Here is an 18679-nt window from a genome sequence, read left to right as displayed (position 1 = left end):
GGCAGTGTGGTGTGAGACCTGTGGCAGCAGTTGCCGTAGAGGTAGACCCTCTCAAGGATCTTCCTAGGAAATGTACCCTACCCCCATGCAAATGCGACAGTAAATCCAGGCCCAGTAGCCACAGACAACAAAGATTCTCTCGAGGTAAGTTTCCAAATTAAACAGCTGTGACCTGGGGAGATGTGTTGTCTCCTAATATCCAAAAGGGCAACCCCTAGCTCAGGATTGGGGGAAGGGAGTAAGTAGAAAGATAAGGAGGTAGGACTTGGACCTGCCTGTCTGCCTGTCATTCCGGAAGGAAGAAGCTGGGATCCTGGCTAAAGGAGAGAGAAATAGGCCTCAAATAGTGCCGGGGTTCCAAGAGGGGACAGGGAGTGGAGAGAAGCAAGTGGGCCTGGGGCACTGAGCCAGACATTCACAGCCAGGAGAGGGCCTGCTGGGGTGGCTCTGGGGTCATTCACACCCAATGCTCAGTTAGAAGGTATCTGGATTGCCATTTCATTTCCTGATTCAAGTTCTTCATGAAAAGTCCTTGCCACTATTGTGGCATAGGACATTAAGTCTCAAGTTAACACTTAGATGGGAGCACTTCCTTAGAAAGCACTTAAAAGGGTGGGAGCACCTCGCCTTCTCTCACACCAGCCCCGTGCTGAAACAATGCCATTGCTGGTGAGAAGGGCCTATGCTGGGATGCAGGAGGCAGCTGCTACCCAGCAGCCCGTACCTCCTGACACCTCTTCCTCATGCCTGCTCCATGCTCTCAAGGAGCAGGCCCTGAGCTCAAGCAGCAGGATCCTGTGTCTTAGCCGACACGACAGGGAACAGAAGCCTGAAGACTTTAAGACCACAAAGCAGTCAGAGTGCAGGGTCAAGTCCAGGTCTCCATGGGTAGAGTGTGCCTTGCTCATTCCCCATGTGATGCTGGTGTCAGACATTTTAATCCTCATGTCTTCCAGCCATGGTCTGTCCAGTTGTCTTCCTTTAGGAAACGCTTACCACCATGCCTGGAGACTGTTGGAATGCTGTAATGGGCTCGCACGCATGCATGCGTGTGCGTGCGTGCGTGCGTGCGTGCGTGTGTGTGTGTGTGTGTGTGTGTGTGTGTGTGTGAAGTAGAAGCCAGTGTAAACTAGGTAAACATCTTTCCCTGAGCTGAGCTCAAGGCAGCCTCCAGTGGGTCAAAATGTTGAGGGGGGGTGGTTTTGGAGAGCCCGATGTTAGTGACCTTTCTCTTCTTTGCATTTTCAGATAGTGAATGTCCACCCTCAGCAAAGGCTTTGCCGCTGTGACCTTCTTTGATCTCACCCCACCACTACAACGAGGGAGGCCTAAACCTTGTCCACTGGCAGCATTTGAAGATCCAGTTGCTGCTATGGGTTGGAAGGCACCTGTGGAGTGAAAGAGGACATAGCCACGTAAGTACAGCATCTTATTGCTGCCTGGTTATTTGTAAGCCATCGTTTTCCTACTCCAAATCAAGGGCTTCCTGGGGCTTAGGCACAACACTACAGACAGCCCTTATCCCCAGTTCATGGATGATGAAATCGAGCCCCTCAGAGACGCTCCTTCCCATTGTCTCCCCCAGTTCCCTAGACATCAAACGCCCAGCCAGCGCTCTTTCCGCCATTCACGTCACAGGCATTATAGATTTCTTACAACAACCTGCCTGGAAAATGGCTGTGCGGTGGCATCAGGAATGTGCAGGCTCTCTAAGGCTCACAGTGGATTAGACAGACCAGAGAGGGGACGGTGTCACTGATGACTATGCATGAGTCACCAACTCCACTGAGAGTTTTACACTTTGTGAGAACAGGAGTCACTCACCCTGTGACCACACAGAGAGACTGCTCTGTGCAGTACAGAGCGGTCTCCAAGAGCGTGTTTAAGTTGGCCATTTCCCAAGAACTCTCTCATACTGGAGAGATACAATGCTTTGGGTCACGGAATAATAAGATGGCCTTGGTTCTAATGTTGCTTGATTCACCCTACACTGGACTAGGAGGAGACACTGACATACATCAGCTTAATAAATCTGACACTGAGGAGGGGCAGTGTGTGTGGTTTCAATTACAGATTGACCCAGGATTGATTGAACTGTCTGCTCTGCTCTGGCAGGGATGGAGTCCAAGGATTGGCTGGACTCTTGTGAGAGGTGGGTATTGAAGCATCAATCAGCTGATGGGCTCCATGTCGCTTTGTATCCTGGGAGAATCAAATTATGAGTAAAATGCCACAGTGACATGGGAACAATGACACCAGGAGGATTAGCTCAGCCTGCCCCAGTGTTCATTCATTCCTTGTACCTGCACAGCCCCACCAAAACAAACCTTCCCTGCCCCCTGTCCTGTTCTCACCTTGTTCTTTATCTTTAGTGTGACCACACCCACATGTTTAGCCTTGTGTGAAATTTCAGCATGCAGGAGACTGAGACATAAGGATCACAAGTTCAAGGCCACCCTGTGCTATGTGTCAAGACCTTGTTTTAAACAAAGGAAAAGGGAAGGAAAAAAAAACAGCAGTACATATTTTTCCTAAGTAAGTATTCTGGCATTCATATGCTGAACTTCTGAAGGAATTGTCTCATTTAATGTCATGTCATATAACTACCCCAGTTAGATTACCCTTGAGTATCTCAGGGAATAACAACCTCATTTTCTAGAACTGGAAAATTGGGCTGGCTCACCTTGCCTGATATGTAGACGATAAATGACACAGGGCCCCGAGTGGGGCAGTAGCCGCCCTGAGCAGTCAAGGCTTGGGAGAGGAGAAACCTGATCTGAGCAGGATATGTCTGACTGATATAAATAAATGGTGACATGGTGGCCCAGCACTGCAGACGGGGACAATGCCTACCTTAACAACCAGCCTGAGACACAGAGATGGCAGTTCCCCATAGGGACAGTCTTCAGTGGACAGCAGTCAAGTCCCAAGGGTGGTCCAGATAGGGGTGAGAGAGGGCCTCAGGGCTGCAATCACGATGAGAAGTCATGTGACATGGGTAAGAATACAGTGTTTTCAGTTGGTCTGACTTCAAAGGGCTGGAGATGAGGCTGTCAGTGGCGAGGTCTCCAGCCTGCAGCAGACCATGGGCTGGAATCCCGGCACTATGTGGACTAGATGTGGTGGCACTTGAACGTCATGGTCATCCTCCTCAACCACACTTCAGTTCAAGGTCAGCCTGGGAAACCTGAGACCCTGCCTTAAAACAAATAGCATGCCTTTCAAGAGGAAATCTTAAGGGTTGCGCTGATCCAAAGTGAGGAACATGAGATTTTCAAGACTCCCTAACACTCAGTTACAACCACATTACAGAGACATAGAATTCTCATCTTGGCTGACCCAACAAAGCTCCATGGGCATGTCCTAGGCATTCCTAGACAGAGATAAGGGAATGGTTACTCAGATTAGGCAAACAGGTTTCTCAGATACCAGAGGCCCAAGCTGGTCAAACCAAGAGCAAAAATAACAGCTTCTTCTTGCACACCTAAAAGTATTCTAGCTTAGAGGGGAGATTCTCAGCCAACCGCAGTTCTGAGTGATAGCTTTCAACTGTTGTCTTTAGTCTGTGGTTTGTTACTGACTAAAAAGGACATCTGGCTAAAGAACACTTGCCAGAATACGCCACACCTGTTTGAAGTGGTCGGATTTTCCCTCTTGCATAGAGAACATTTGTTACCAAAAATAAAAATAAAAAAATTCCATAGGAAGAAAAGGCATGAGAACGATCATCAGCCTAAAATAAATGCTATAATTTTGATGTTGGTAATTTATTGCTATCCACACACTATCTCCCTACCATCTACCTATCAATCATGTTTATAGACATTTAGATCCCCATTCTGCAAACCAAGACACTTAACTTATCTGGCAATCCATAGCTACATATATGAACATGAATATAAACATATTATATAATTGTATATACTTATATCTATATGGCATCATAGTTAATGTCGTGTGGTGGCTTGAATATGCTTGGCCCATGGCAAGTGGCACTATTAGGAGATGTGGCCTTATTGGAGGAGGTGTGGCCTTATTGGAGGAGGTGTGGCCTTATTGGAGGAGATGTGGCATTATTGGAGGAGGTGTGGCCTTCTCAGAGGAAATGTGTCACTGTGGGGGGTGGGCTCTGAGGCTCTTATGCTCAGGTTCTGCTCAGTAGAGAAGAGTTTCCTCCTGGCTTCTTTCAAATCCAGATGTAGGACTCTTGGCTCTTCCAGGACCATGTCTGCCTGCACCCTGCCATGCTTCCTGCCCTGATGATAATGGACTGAACTTCCGCAACTGTAAGCCAGCCTCAATTAATTGTTTTCTTTTATAAGAGTTACCTTGGTTATAGTGTTTCTTCACAGCAACCAAACCATGACTAATATTTTTACACAGCCCCAGCAAGCACAGCATTCACGTGAGTGATATAATGTTGAACTATGACATCTTTATCCCCAATTATGAACATTTAAGTTTGAATTTTAAAATGTGTTACTATCAATTAAGGCTACAGCTTAAGAGTGTCTTAAAAAGAAAATAAATCAATTGAATAACCAGGAATAGGAATATTAAAAAGCATAGCTAAACAAACTTTTTTTTCTTTTCAAGACAATCTTTATCTGTGTAGCTCTGGCTATCCTGGAATTTGCTCTGTAGACCAGGCTGGCCTTGAACTCACAGAACTCCTCTGCCTCTGCCTCCCAAGTGCTGGGATTAAAGGTGCCCTGGTTGTTTTTAAAGAGCCTTTCCTGTAAATGAAATTACCAAGTCAAGGGAATATGCATTTAAAATTTTCAAACTGCTAAATTTTGCTGAAGTGTGTCAGAATTCCCATTTCCCCGTAATCTAGGCTGTATCAACCTTTCTTTTTTGTTTCATTCTGTTGTGTTTGTTTGTTTGTTTGTTTGTTTGTTTTTTGTAGTGCTGGGGATTGAACCCACGGCCCCCGCACATTCCAGGCAAATGCTCTGCCACCTGGCTACAACTCCAGCTCTTTCTACACTTTTACAGAGTCTTACTAAGTTGCTCAGGGTGACCTTGCACTTGGGAGGCCCAAGCAGGACTTCAGACTATCATTCTCCTGCCTTAGCCTCTCCAAGGGCTGGGATTACAGGTGTGTACCACTAAGTCTGGAGGACTGGGTGAGACCAAGACAGGATTGCTCTGTGTAGTCCAGGCTGTCCTCAAACTCAGAGATCTACCTGCCTCTGCCTCCGGAGTGCTGGAGTGCACCACCACCACCTGGCCCAGTTATAGACTTTTTTTTAAAAAGACCAAATTTTTAACAAAAGTAAGGTGTGGAATTGTTAGAATCTTGTCTGGTACTTTCAAACGCCAGAGCTCCATTTTCAAATGTCACAGCCTGGGCATCATGGCTAGGTGAGGCTTAGCTTTTGTTCCTATTTCTATAAGTCAGTGAATCTCTCTGAAGGCATTTGGTCACTTTGCAAGCACACAGAGAAGGCACATTGTATACATTCTGTCTCTCCACTGAAAAGCTGTGTTCTTCCATTAGGGAGGGCCAGCAAGGAAGCTGGAAAGGGACTTGTCTAGGTTTTATACAGAGCGAATCATGTTGTCCCTTTGATGCGCTTCATAGAGGCTATCATATACACTCAAAACAAAATCCCCACTGGCAATAACACATCACAGATAGCCTCAGCTTACTGTGGCTCTTCAAGCCAGTGGCATGGCTTCTCTGGGTTCACGTGGCAGAGCAGAGGAGGATAGGTGGCCCAATTGCATGCCCAGTTCCAGACAGGAGTGATAAGATTCAAACTTGCTCTGGACTCTGGGGTAAACCAAGTATGGGCCTCTAAGACCTTGTCTTTGCTCTCAGAGTTTGACATGATAATCCTGCTTGCTCTTTGGACCTCCCTGGCTACAATAGGCACAGAGAAAGAAGAGAACCCTCCTCCACCTACAAATCCCCGTAGTATCCCATTCTATCAGCCCCCTTGTTCCTGCATGGGGAGGGAGTGGAGACCTCAGCTACCAAGCAGAACAGGTATAAAACCCAGGCCATTCAGATCTGGGCAGAGTGATCCTAGGGAAGGGGCAGAGACTGCAAGTCTGAGATGCAAAATACCTGTCCTAGCCTCAGGGAACCCCAAGACTAGGACCAGGGACCAGGATACTCTGGACATGGCTGGATGAGGGATTATGGGGGCAAGGGAGGAGCTTAAGACTCACTTTTCTTTTTCTGCTAGCAGGGAGCCAGGTTCTGTAGCAACTGTGGATATAGCCAGGACAGAAGGACTTCCTATGCTCTGGCCCAATCTCCTTTGAAAGAAATAGGCTAATGTCAGTCTCTCTACCCAACCCACCCAGCCCACCAACCTACCCCCTCACCTCACCCTGTCCTCCTATTTGAAATTATGGACGAGGAGGGAGTCATCACACTGCAGCCCAGCCTGCTCTGACTCCCAGACAACAAGAGTGAACTTCATGTTCTGCAGCGGGGGGGATAACCCTAAAAGCTGACCCTGGGAGGTGCCCGGCAGCATGTGGAGTGGCAGCCTCTAATGAGGAGCTTTCTGTGGTTTCTGAGGGGGTAGAGAATAGGAAGCCACTTACATGGAAGGAACTGGAGCCCTGACATTTTTTTCTCTTTGAGGTTGGAGCTGGGAGGGAAGGCAGATAGCAGCACCTGCCATCCACACTCAGTCACAAAGCATTCGCTGAGCTCTTCTTTAAGGCTGACCCTGCCAGAGGGGAAATCAGAAGTTCAAAACACATGTCTCCACCCTGCAAAGGGGTTTCCAGAGCTGCTAGACATCTCTGGTGGCCTGAAGACATCAGGCGCAATCCATTAACCCTGTGAATGTTGACTGTTGCGGTTGCACAGCAAAGCCTTTGCAGAGATGATCAACTATGGGTCCCCCGGGTTGGCTCCTGAGACAGTAAATGTTATCCTGTGTTACAACAGAAGAGAAAGACTGAGGGGGATTTTATAATGGCACATGCACAAGGCCAGGGTGATGAAAAAATGGTGTACAAAAAGACTTGAAGTTGTGTGTGAGGAGGAGGCAGCCACAAGCACAGAAGCACTGACCGGCAGAAGCATCTGCAGGGGCAAGGACCGGCTTCTTGTATACAAACTGTACTGGGCATGTGGCCTTGAATTTGGCCTAGTTAAAAGAAAATTGTTAGACTTCTGACTTCCCAGAACTGTTAGAGAGTAAGTCTAAGTTGCTTTATGCCTCCAGATCTGTGATAATTTGTTATAGTAGCCCCAGGGCTATCCTTGCAGATGAAGTAGAAGCCTTGGTCTAAAGCCACTTCGGGTAAGTAGAGTTACATTCACTCTCTTGGGAATATATATTGAGTGACCCTAATGGTCCAGACATAGGAGCTGTGAACAAAGAAATGGCATCCTTGATGACACTGGGATGGGAGTCAGAAGCAGGTAATACATAGAAAGTGTCTTAGTCACTGATCTATTCCTGTGAAAAGACACTGTGACCAAGGAAACTCTTATAACGGAAAGCATTTAATTAAGATCTGGCTTACAGTTAGTCCATTGTCATCGGAGGGTTAGTTCATTGTCATCATGGTGGGAAGTGTGGTGGTGTGTATGACACTGGAGCTGAGAGCTACATCCTGATTCACAGGCTGAGGGAGGAAAGAAGGAAGGGAGGGAGAGAGGAGAGGAGAGGACAGGACAGGACAGGACAGGACAGGACAGGACTGGACAGGAGAAAGAGAGAGCCTCTCTGGGCCTGGCCTGATTTGGACTTTTGAAACCTTAAAGCCCACATGTGACCATTGTTATAGCAATTCTTTCAAGAGATGTTCCAGGGTGAGGTAGACTAGGAAAGAAGATGGACTTTCAGATGGGCCATCCTGAAATCTAAACCCTAAATATCAAGACAGCCTTGCCAGTTGGAGAATGCTTTCTTAGAGGAAGGAGCTGTCCATGCAAAGGTCCTGTGGTAGAGTAAATGAGCCGGAACACACTTCTTTGAGTCAGGGGGGGAGCCTGGGTCAGGAGAGACTGATTCTGGTGTCTTTGTCCTGTCTTGGAGCTAACACGAAAGTAAACATGCAAGGTTCTTGATCAAGTATGTTTGAGGAGGATTGGGTTTCTTTTTCTTTTTTATTTCCTTTTCTTTTTCTTTCTCTCTTTCTTTTTCTTTTTTGATTTACCCACAGTCCTGCTGGCAATTGTGAATAAAATACATTGTTGAGATTGAACGCGGACAAAACTGTCTTCCTAAGTCAGCAAAGGGACCCACGTGGAGTGTGGTGTTGTTTGTGCAAAGGCCCCAGAGCTCAACACCAGCAGAAAGTGTGGCATGACTGACAGAGCTGTCAGCAGAGACAACATGAACCTGCAATGACTTCAAGAACAGGGCCCCCCTCCAGGGGCATGGCCAGTGTGCTGCTCCCAGAGCTGCGGCTGGGTAGCACAGCTTATGGGGTCATAGGAACAGTTTATTCACTTATTCAATCAATTAATACATGTTTAATGAGCACCTATCAAGTTCCCAGCACCAACCAGGCTTTGGGGAAATAACAGTGACTAGGCTGTAGACAGCGAAGGCCTCACAGAACTTGGGGATACAGCACCTTTGCTGTGTAATTATTATCTTTCCATTATTATTAAAGTTTTTAGATTATTTATTGTTAGTAATAAAACAGCAAAAAGCAATTATAGAAATATATAGTAGCTGGGTGGTAGGTGGGTGGTACACACCTGTAATCCTGGCACTCAGGAGGTAAAGGCTGGGAGATCTGAATTAGAGGCAAACCTGGTCTTCCAAGTAAGTTCCAGGGCAGCTAGAGGTACAGAGAGAAACCTGTCTCAAAAAACAAAAACACACAAACAAACCATAGTCTTCTAGATTTGGTTTTTAGTTTAGTGCATCCTGAGTACCTTCTTTCACAAATACACTCACTCCTTTTTAAAGGTTGAGTAGTAGTCTACACTATGAGCTCACCGCAGTGTAACTATGGTCTTCTTGGTAGAGCTTGTCTGTACTGTAAGTAATATTCAAAGAAAATTACCCTGCATGTCTTTCTGTAGCCTCCGGGTACATTTTAAAGGGCAAATGCATAGAAGTGAAATGTGGGTCAAAGGGGGCTGAATAATTTAATCGAGACGTCACAGAGGTGAGCGCACATGTCTACACCCGCAGCAACACAGGTGCCAGTGGTGGACATCCTGCCTGATGGGAGCGACAGCTGCTTGTTTAAATGAACCATTTTAACCTCTAATTCAGCCGATGTTAAGCAGCCTCCCGGGAACTAGTCCAAGGCCTTATAAAGTGTGTGCTGTGACCCCAGATGGTGTCATGAGGCTAAATCTGAAGGTCTCAAAGGCTTTGGCCATATTCAAAGGTCACTGAATGTACAACGACTAAAAAGTGGTTCTGAGCCACAAGACAATGCGCTTAGCAGCGCCCACAGCTGCCACATCACGTGCCCTCATGCAGCCTGGTTCTGAACACAAGGCTGACGGCTCCTACCTGGAAAAGCTCAGCTCAGATTTGAGCTACAACTACTATAAATTAGAGTGTTCTCGTGCACATGCAAGGTTTTCTGCTTATATCGACACATCAGGGTCAAACTGTGGAAAACAGTCTTTTCCTACCATCTTTCCTCAGCTCGTGGGTATGAAGTTAGCATGTCTTGGACTGCTTTACCTTAGAAAGTTTGACTTTCAGAACTGTTGTTTGAGTTTCGTAGAAATCATTCAATGAATCATGGTGTGGGATTAGTACAGAATCTGTAATAATTCTGAGGTGGCCCCAGTCATCCTCCCAACATTTTGTACTATGCGTTTGTGAGAGGCAGCATTGTTGGTATTGACAGTCATAGGAATCACAATATTGACCAACTCTGGAAGACATTGGAAGTGTTGTAGATCCTACAATATCAAGTATTCAGCCAAGATTTGGTCCAACAAGCATGGTGTCCAATTAATGTGCAAATTTACTTTAATCATTAATAAATATATGGCATAGAATTGCTTTAAAATAAATTCCTTTATGATTTATTATCCGCAAATGTTTCGTTTGTATACAGATTTCATAGACCTATATACTCTGAGTCATACACAAATTTCCTGGGCAAACAGGGACTGTGAAAGTGGAAACTTGAAAAAAACTTGGCTCTAATTGATGCTGGGACGCAGAACTCCAGTGGGGGTGGCCAGGGCATCCCAGGCAAGGCAGAGAGTGTGTGCAAAGGCCCTGTGGGAAAGACAGCCTACACTGCTGCAGGACTGAGTGAGAGGACAGCAAGACAGGGGTGGGAGTGAGGAGGACTATGCTCCCCAGGGTCTTTGGAGTTTTATCCCTTGGAAAGGGGAAGCATGGTGCAGGTTATACACAATCTGACCTAGCAGGCTGGCCTTTAACAAACCCTCTTGGGGCAAGGAAGAAGGGAGGGTGGATTCAGAAGCATCTCAGGCAGTGAACTTGGAGGGTCTGAGAGAGAGAGATGGGGATAGATAGACCAGAGTGAGACCTGCCGTGAGAGAAGGGGAAAGAGTTATTTAGGCTTCCTGCCCATATGCTTGAGTGAGCTTGGCAAGAAGTGAGGAGATGGCAGAAAGTGCAAAGACAAGAGCTACCACCGGCTGGAGAAGCTGGGGAGCCACTGACCGAAGGCAGATCTCCGGGAGGGGCCCTGCTTTAAGGTCAGTACTCAGCCCTTGTGCTTACAGCCCCCATCCAAAGGGCTCTGGCCTTGCTGCAGCTGCTCACACAGAACAGCACCTGAGCCTTGATGTGGGGTGTGTGATCTGGAAGTCTGCTTGTGGAAGGGACAGTGCCTCACACAACTGTTCTGTGGGGTTGGAAGGAGAGCTCTAGAGGGTGACATTTGGAGCTGGGGATCTTAGCTGTTGCTTCAGTGGGAAGCAGGAAACAAACTTAAGAGAAAGCCAAAGATTCAGGAAGAAGGAAGAGGTAGAGAGGCTTCCCGGGGTGCTCTGATTGGCCTGAGAGCACTGGGAAAAGCAGTCCTGAGTGCAGCAGAGTAGGAAGAGCTCAGCTCTGAGTATGGGTGTGTTCCCTAAGTCCGATGCTCCTTAGAGGGGACCTGGCCTCTCTGATGCCATATTGGTAACATTTACTTCTTAGAATCATTGTGAGAATCAAGGAGTTGCAAGAAAATGGAAGAAAATATCTGCGATACAAAATCATTTTAGAGAACATGTGTCTAGAATGAAAACCAAGAGGAGCAGGAAGTAAAAGACCAAATGCAAAAGGATGGAGAAGAAAACCTGATTTCTGATGGGAGAGGCACAGACACAGCAGTGTGTGTGTGTGTGTGTGTGTGTGTGTGTGTGTGTGTGTGTGTGTGTGTTGGGCATGTGCGTGTGTGTCTGTGTTGTGTGGGTGTGGGTGTGTGCATGTGTGTCTATGTTGTGTTTTTATGAATGTGTGCATGTCTGTGCTGTGTGTGTGCATGTGCATGTGTGTCTGTCTCTGGGGGGGTGGGCAGCCTCATCAATGAAGGAAAATACAGAGCAATTCACCTGTGTAACACCCAGCAAAAGAGGCAAAAGAGAGATGAATGCATGAAATGTAACTCATTGATATTAATAACAATAACATATTGATCAATAACTTACTAATAACTGGCAAGGGTTTTTAAAAATTAGTTTAATCACCATTGAAGCTATAGCAAAATAGGATCCGTGTTCGTCAGGTTTATAAAATCTGATGATCCCAATTGGAAGGCGGGTAATGGGGAAGTCGGTGCTGCTGATGGAGGGAGATCTATGAAAACACTGGGCAAGGCATCTGGCCATCATCTGATAACACCAACAAGTGCACATTCCGTGTTCTTAGCGCTGGGTGTCTGTGAGGAACTTCTCACGCATGACAGGATAAGCAGAACGTCTATCCCTTTACTGCTGCTGGTGGCCTCAAGCTGGAAACAAGGCAAATAGCCATTGACTATAGAAGGAATAAATGAGCACTGATATAGTACACACCCCATGGAGTACTACACAGCACTGAACTATGAGAAGGAAACTGTGCAGTTCAGTGAGGAGTGCTTGCCTGGAATGTTCTAAGGCTCTGGGTGCAATCTCCAGCAACCCCCACGAAGACATAGCATCTGAAAACAAAACTAAGCTACAAACAGCTTGCATTTTCTATCACATGTTGAGAAAAGTCCAAAGGCAAGAAGGGATTGGCGTGAAACCACAGCAGGGCCTCTCAGAGAGGGGAGGGTAGGAGGCCACAGGGCCATTCTCCAGTGCTGGGGATGTTCTATCTTGACCCTGGAGGTAATTACACACGTTTGCCTTGTGATTGTTCCTCATACCATACATTTGTTTTGAACACTTTAATCCAGGAGTATTTTATTCCACAATTTAAGCAGGTTTGAAAAGGAGATAGCTAACACTTGTAAAATGCTTGGCACAGTGCCTGGCCCATATTAAGAACTCAACAGATGGCAATTTTATTTACTGTTCTAACTCGGTTGTTAGAGCCGCCTTGTCTCCTAAGCAACCTTCCAGCATCTCCCGGGTGAGTGTTGTCTCCATAAAGCCTGGCTTCAAGGCTTAGAATCCGGACTCTTGTTTCCCAGGGCGACCCCCTATGAGACCTGCTACTGAAGGCAGGGCTTTCCCAGTGGAAGGCGTGGTATATTTAACTGCCTCACACACTCCTCATGTGTGCTGCCAGGGTTTGGCAACGTGCAAAACTAAAATTAAAGAAAAAATAAAAAATTAAAGAAAAGAGAAGGTTTTCTGTTGTTATGCAATTCCTGAAAACTAGACTGCTAAAACGGACACTGTGCATTCTGGGGACTGAGCCAGAGTTCTGCCTGCTGGAGTCTGGAGGTCAGGATTGAACTCAGTGGCAAGGTAAATGGCAAGGGCTAAAGGAAAGGGAGCACAATTGGCTGGGCAGGGCGGCACCCACTTGTAATCCCAGCCCTCTGGAAGTAGAGGCAGGAGGATCACAAATTTAAGGTCGTCCTCATCCACCCTCAACTGGCTACATGAGACCCTGTCTGAAACAAAACAGAACAACAACAAAACAAAAAACAAACAACAACAAAATAAATAAATAAACAAACAAACAAAAAACAAGCAACAAACCCAAAAGAAGAAACAATGGGGGTTTAAACAATGGAGCATGGGGAGAGGGGGAAGGAGAGAAGGGTACCTGTGAGTCCAAAAGACACCTTTGAAAAGCAAGTGAGGCATGAGTCAGAGGAGCCCTGGGGTAGCTGTTATTCTTGCTGTATATGGAACCCTAAGTCTTCCGTTCCACAGATAGGCTAACAACCATTATCTTAAGGGTATCTAGAAATGTCTGTCTTCCTTCCAGGCCTAACACATCAATCCCACTCCACAACCACTAAAGAGCTGGGTATCATATTATCTGATTAGTGTTGTTCACCACAAGCAGGGTGGATGCTGATGCTCGTAGAGAGCTGCAGCCTTCTTTTGCAGGACGGCAGCCAGAAGAGACACAGGTATGCAGGAATATGCTGAAGGTCACACAGCCCGCAAGCACCAGACCAAGAAGGATCTTCCTTGGTATTGGTTCAGGGAGGTGAGTGTGTCAGCAGGGGTGGCCTAGGGGCTTGGAGTTAGATGGATGTCTGGTTTGCTAACAATTCAGAAACTACCTAAGCTGACCTAGGGTAGATATGGTACTGTGGGTGTGGTCAAGGAGACAGAAGCACTCCTGGCATTTGAATGGCTAGAGAGAGCTTCCTGCCCACAGAGTGAGTTGGAAGAAATGGCTTTCAAAATCCTGAAGGAAGCCATCATGGCAAGTCCGGATCTCTGCAGAACTTCCGATGAGGGCTTGCTTTTAGCTTTTGTTTTAAAACTCAAAATCTTAAGGCATGACGCCATGCTTATGCTGTGAAATCACGGCTCTGCCCAGTAATCATGGTGCCCAGCAATCACGGGGCCTCTAGAGCAGGGCACGCTCGCTGTGGGGCTGCTTGCAGGTAGATGACAGTTGCACAGAGCCTCTGGTTGGCAATTTAAACAAACAAACAAACACCCTCTGACACACACACACACACACACACACACACACTCACACACACAGAATTTTCAAACCCCCCTCACACTTCTTTAACCCCACACCAGCGACACCGATCTTTCTGCTGCAACCTTCCTGCCACCGGAGGGTGAACAGCTTGTGTGCGTGCCGTGTGCAGTGTGTGCAGCCTGGCATTGGCAGTTGGCTGTGTTTGGACACTTTACAATCTGTACTCTGTGCTTTTGTTTCCAGGGTCCCGTAAGCCACTTCAGTGTATCCGTGACTCTCTGGAGGAAACATCTTGCCTCCTTGGTTCAGAGTCCCTGTATGTCAGGAATGATGGACGTGCTAGCCTGGAACAGGCTCCCAATAAACCTTTGCCATGATTTGGCAAAACTGCCTTGGCTGTGGCTGGTCGTCTGTGACCCAGGAATGGAAACAGACCCTGGCATCTCTCTGTGGCAAGAATAATACAGCCGGGTTGTATGTTGTGGTTCTTACAGTCTCTTATACTATTTTAGCTAAATGTATGGAGGCTTACAAATTGCCCCATGTTCAGTTTAATTTGGTATCGTATATACATGTAGCAAGTTAAACAAAACATGTTAACTGGATTATTTATTAATCTTTTTTAGGCAAAATATCTCTGTCTCTCTGGCTAGCTTGGACTCACTTATTTAGACCAGGCTGGCCTTGAACTCATGGAGATTTGCCTGCCTCAGTGTCCTAAGTGCTGTGATTAAAGATTCCTGCTATTATTCCTGGTTCACACATGCTATTTTAATGGACTTTTTTTTTTTTTTTAGCAGTTTTTGGTTCACGGCAAAACTGAGCAGTAAGTACAGTTTTCAACACATGTCACTTCCTCCTCTATGAACATTTCCAAGCCAAGTGACACAAGTGTCACAAATGAGTGTCTGACATTGACATCACCGTCACCCCATCTATCCACCACTGTAGTACTTTCCCTGCCCTAAGAAAATCTATGCCTGACTTATTTATCTCCATTCTCTGCTAACCCCAAAGCCCCCCTAAAGCCACAGCTTTGTCTTACCCATCCTGGTGCGTGTTCTTTTCTGATCTGCTCTTTTTCTTGCACCTAAGATTCTTCCATGTCGTTCCTCTGCTTGGCAGCTCACTTCTTTTCAGTGCTGAGTAGTACTCCACTTGTCTGGATATACCACAGTGCTTCTTTTCTTCCGTGCTCCCACTGAAGGACATCTTGGCTGCTTCTTAGTTTTAGCAAGTCTGAGTAAAGCTGCGATAAACATCCACGCACAGGTTTTGTGTGGACATAACTTTTCAATCTTTTGGGTAAATCCCCAAGGAGCACGATTACCGGATCATATGGTAAGAATATATTTAGTTTTGTGACTCTGCCAAGCTGTCTTCCAACCTGGCAGTTCCACCAGGCGCATAGGAAAGTCCCTGCCTCTCGTCTTGGCAGCGTTTGGTGCTGCCAGCGTTTTTTAGATGTTAGCCACGCTAATGATCGTACATGTCATCTTCCTGTTGCTCTCATTTCCGTCCCCCTCCCCAGTGCTGGATGCTTCTCCCATCTCTACATCTTCTTTGATGAGGCATCTGTTCAGATATTTTGCCCACTTTAAAGTTATGCTGCTCATATCCCTGTAGGGTTTGAAGAGGGCCTTGTGGAGTTTGGATAACGGTCCTTCGTCTGCTATGTCTTTTGCCAGTACAGTCTCCCAGCCTTGGCTTGCCCCGTTTTCCTGAACACACACAGTGTGCTGTTGGATGTGGTAGGGTTATAAATGCATTTAGGAGAAGTCCTTCCATCAGGTTGCGTATTCTCATTGGGGAGAAGCCTACGTCCTGGGTGCAGAAGTCCTCCAGTGCTTTCATGTTGGCTCTGCATGAAGCTGTTAAGAGATCGTGGATGTTCCAAACGGTCCAGAGACCAGTGCTACCGCAAAGTTGTCTTACTCAGAAAGGGTTTAAGTCAAATTGTCCTGGCCTGTGTATTCAGACCCTGCCCTGGAAGACAGGATGTCCCTGGTGGTCTAAGACTGATAATTACACAGTCTTTCAGAATCCACACTCACTGGCGTCACCTCCATGGCTTAGTGAAGTAGTGAAGGACTTAACAAATGAGGTGGGCTGTGGCAAGAATCATATATATATCATTTGCCCAGAATGAGCATTTCTAAGTAGCATGAAGCCCTAGGCAGCATGGTTCATGGAACTTCCTGTGAAGTAAGCATTCACTCATGCTGAGTATCACATGGGTGAGTGAACGGGACACTCTGATATCGCCATCCCCCAAGTGATGTGGGCAGGGCTCTTTCAATGTGTAGATGGAAAACAGTGTGCTAGAACCCAGCCCGAGCTCAGAGACCTGCAGTTGCACACGCCCAATCCACTGAACCAGCAGGCGGGGTGCCACTGCAGAGTGTGATTCCGGGCCTCAGGTCTGAGCTGAACAGCAGAGAAGCAACCACTTCTTAAGACAGTATCAGCTTTAGCTGACAAGAGCTGGCTCTGATATCCAGGCTGTGCTCTCAACATCATTCTCCGCTTCATAAGTCATCAAGGTCCCCAGAGATGCCTTTTCCCTAACAGTCAGGACACTCTGAGAGACAGAGAGGGGGATGAGTGTGGCCAAGGGACACAGTTCTGCCTTTAACCAGGAAGAATTGCTTGGCTACCTGACTACAAACACTCTTCTAAATGAGACTGTCACACATGGTCTCCAGAAGCATCTCCCAGTCTTGGTTTCTACATTGGTGACGCAGGAGTAACAATTTCTGTCGGCTCAGCACTGTTACAAGAGGAGTCACAAACCACACTGTCTGGCACACAGTAGGGACTCAACGAATACTAGGAAAGGAAAGCCAAACTTTCATCCTTATCCAGTCTCGCCACAACCAGGAGAGCCTGGGTGTGCTTGAAAGACATGCCTGCCTACATGGCTTCTGCTGGGAGTGGCATTCTGTCTTTCATAAGCAAAATTGCCAATGGAAGCCAGCTTTAAAAACAACAGTGAATGAATCAGTTCATGTCACTGGAAAGTTTTGCCGGTGCCAGCTTTAGCTTGACTTAGAAGCCCTAGAATATGGTAAAAGACCTGGCTCCTCTCCTCCCCTGCTTCTGCCCCCTCTCTTCCTTCCCCTTCTCTTTACCTCATCCACTCGTCTCCCCCCACACACCCCCACACACTCCTTCCTCATTTTCCTCTTCCTCCTCTTTCTCCAGGGTCTGGTTATATCACTCAGGCTAGTTCTGAACTCCTGAAGTTCCTTACTTCAGCCTCTGGGGAAGTGAGACCACAGACAGCATTATGCCATTATGCACCCACCTGGTTTCAACTCTGCTTCTAAGGTGTGAGTTCCTTCCCAAGTCTGGACTCCCTTATCTATACAAGATGTTTGTGAACAGAAGTCTGGGTCCATCTGTTACATTGTTTTAGCCCGTGATGGGAAACTCCTTGTGATAACAGCCACCACAAGACAGAAGTCTGTTTCTTCCTCATAAAATGAGAAGCAGAGAGAGAGAGAGAGAGAGAGAGAGAGAGAGAGAGAGAGAGAGAGAGAGAGAGTGTGTGTCTGGGGCTGGTTCTGTGATGCCACTATTCACGTCTAGCTTGATACTCTACATCCTGGAATCCTGGAGCATGGTCCTTTTTTAAGGGCACTTCAAGGTCCAAATGGAGCTCCAGTCATTATATCCAACACCTGTATTTTAGGGTGAAGGACAGAGCAGAGGAAGTTTTGTTCCTTCATCTTTAGGGGCAGTCATGTAATAGAACATTTTTTTTAGCTACATCTCATTGGCAGGTATGTAGTCACATAGGATATTTACAAGAAAGCCTTGTTGGACTTCAGTGCATATATTTAGGAATTCAGTTATTCTTACTCCTAAGGAGACAAGAAGAACTAATAATTTGCTGCCAGTCAGAACTACATGCTTGGGTTTTTGGGACCAGAGGACAGTGGCTGTCTTCTGAGGAGCGTCACAGAAAGAAAGAAATGTTGCTCCAGGAAAAAAAAATATCTTCCACCTTAGGGTTTTACTGCTGTGAACAGATCCCATGACCAAGTCAACTCTTACAAAGACAACATTTAACTGTGGCTGGCTTACAGGTTCGGAGGTTCAGTCCATTATCATCAAGGCAGGAGCATGGCAGCATCCAAGTAGGAATGGCATAGGAGGAGCTGAGGGTTCTACATCTTTATCTAAAGACACCCAGGAGAAGACTCTCTCTAGCCAGACTTGGGCATACATATGACCTCATATCGCCCTGCCCCTGCAATGACACACTTCTTCCTACATGGCTATATCTCCTCCAATAAGGCAACTAACACCTCTAATAGTACCTCCTCCCATGGGCATAGCATGGTCAAACCACCACACAGGGTTTTGTACTGCACTGCTGGACCCATCATAGTAGGGGGTGTCAGGGATGCTGAAGCTGATTGGATAAGCATACTAGAGACTGCACCTATTTAGACAGAGAAATTGACTCCACTAGCTGTTGCCTAGAAATATTCAGAGAGCTGAGAAGATAATAAAGGGGGACGGCAGTTGTCAACAAAGAGTCCCTCTTTCACTCCAGGACTCTTCAATAAGCTGAACAATCCTAGGTTGTTAAAGTTTTCATGAGAGTCCATGCTAGGTGGTAAGTCATAAGCCAGCACAAGCTCCAGATGCCACCTAGCTTTAGTTTCAGGCTTATTGAAGGTATCTGTTCCTGTGCAAAG

At 46.6% G+C, this 18679-nt stretch overlaps 1 protein-coding gene across 50 annotated transcripts in view; it reads left to right on the top strand.

Annotated features, from left to right (window-relative positions):
- The window catches only part of LOC102547703 (uncharacterized), a 30378-nt gene that overhangs the window by 5529 nt on the left and 6170 nt on the right, over window positions 1–18679 (top strand). For 2 of the 50 annotated variants that reach the window (XR_010052628.1, XR_010052624.1), the window contains exon 2: window positions 1249–2535. Coding sequence is in view for 3 of the 50 variants with exons in the window: in XM_063262751.1 (XP_063118821.1) it covers window positions 1759–2152; window positions 4197–4286; window positions 4910–5101; window positions 5828–6144 (993 nt within the window). In the remaining 47 variants the exon portion in view is untranslated. Of the gene's footprint in view, window positions 1–1248; window positions 2536–4196; window positions 9994–18679 lie in introns of those variants that run through there. The other 48 variants (XR_010052633.1, XR_010052629.1, XR_010052607.1 and 45 more) reach the window with 47 other exon arrangements.

The sequence above is a fragment of the Rattus norvegicus genome, chromosome 6 (assembly GCF_036323735.1).
Source record: "Rattus norvegicus strain BN/NHsdMcwi chromosome 6, GRCr8, whole genome shotgun sequence".
Classification (NCBI taxonomy): domain Eukaryota; kingdom Metazoa; phylum Chordata; class Mammalia; order Rodentia; family Muridae; genus Rattus; species Rattus norvegicus.
This window is presented reverse-complemented; position numbering and strand designations above follow the sequence as displayed.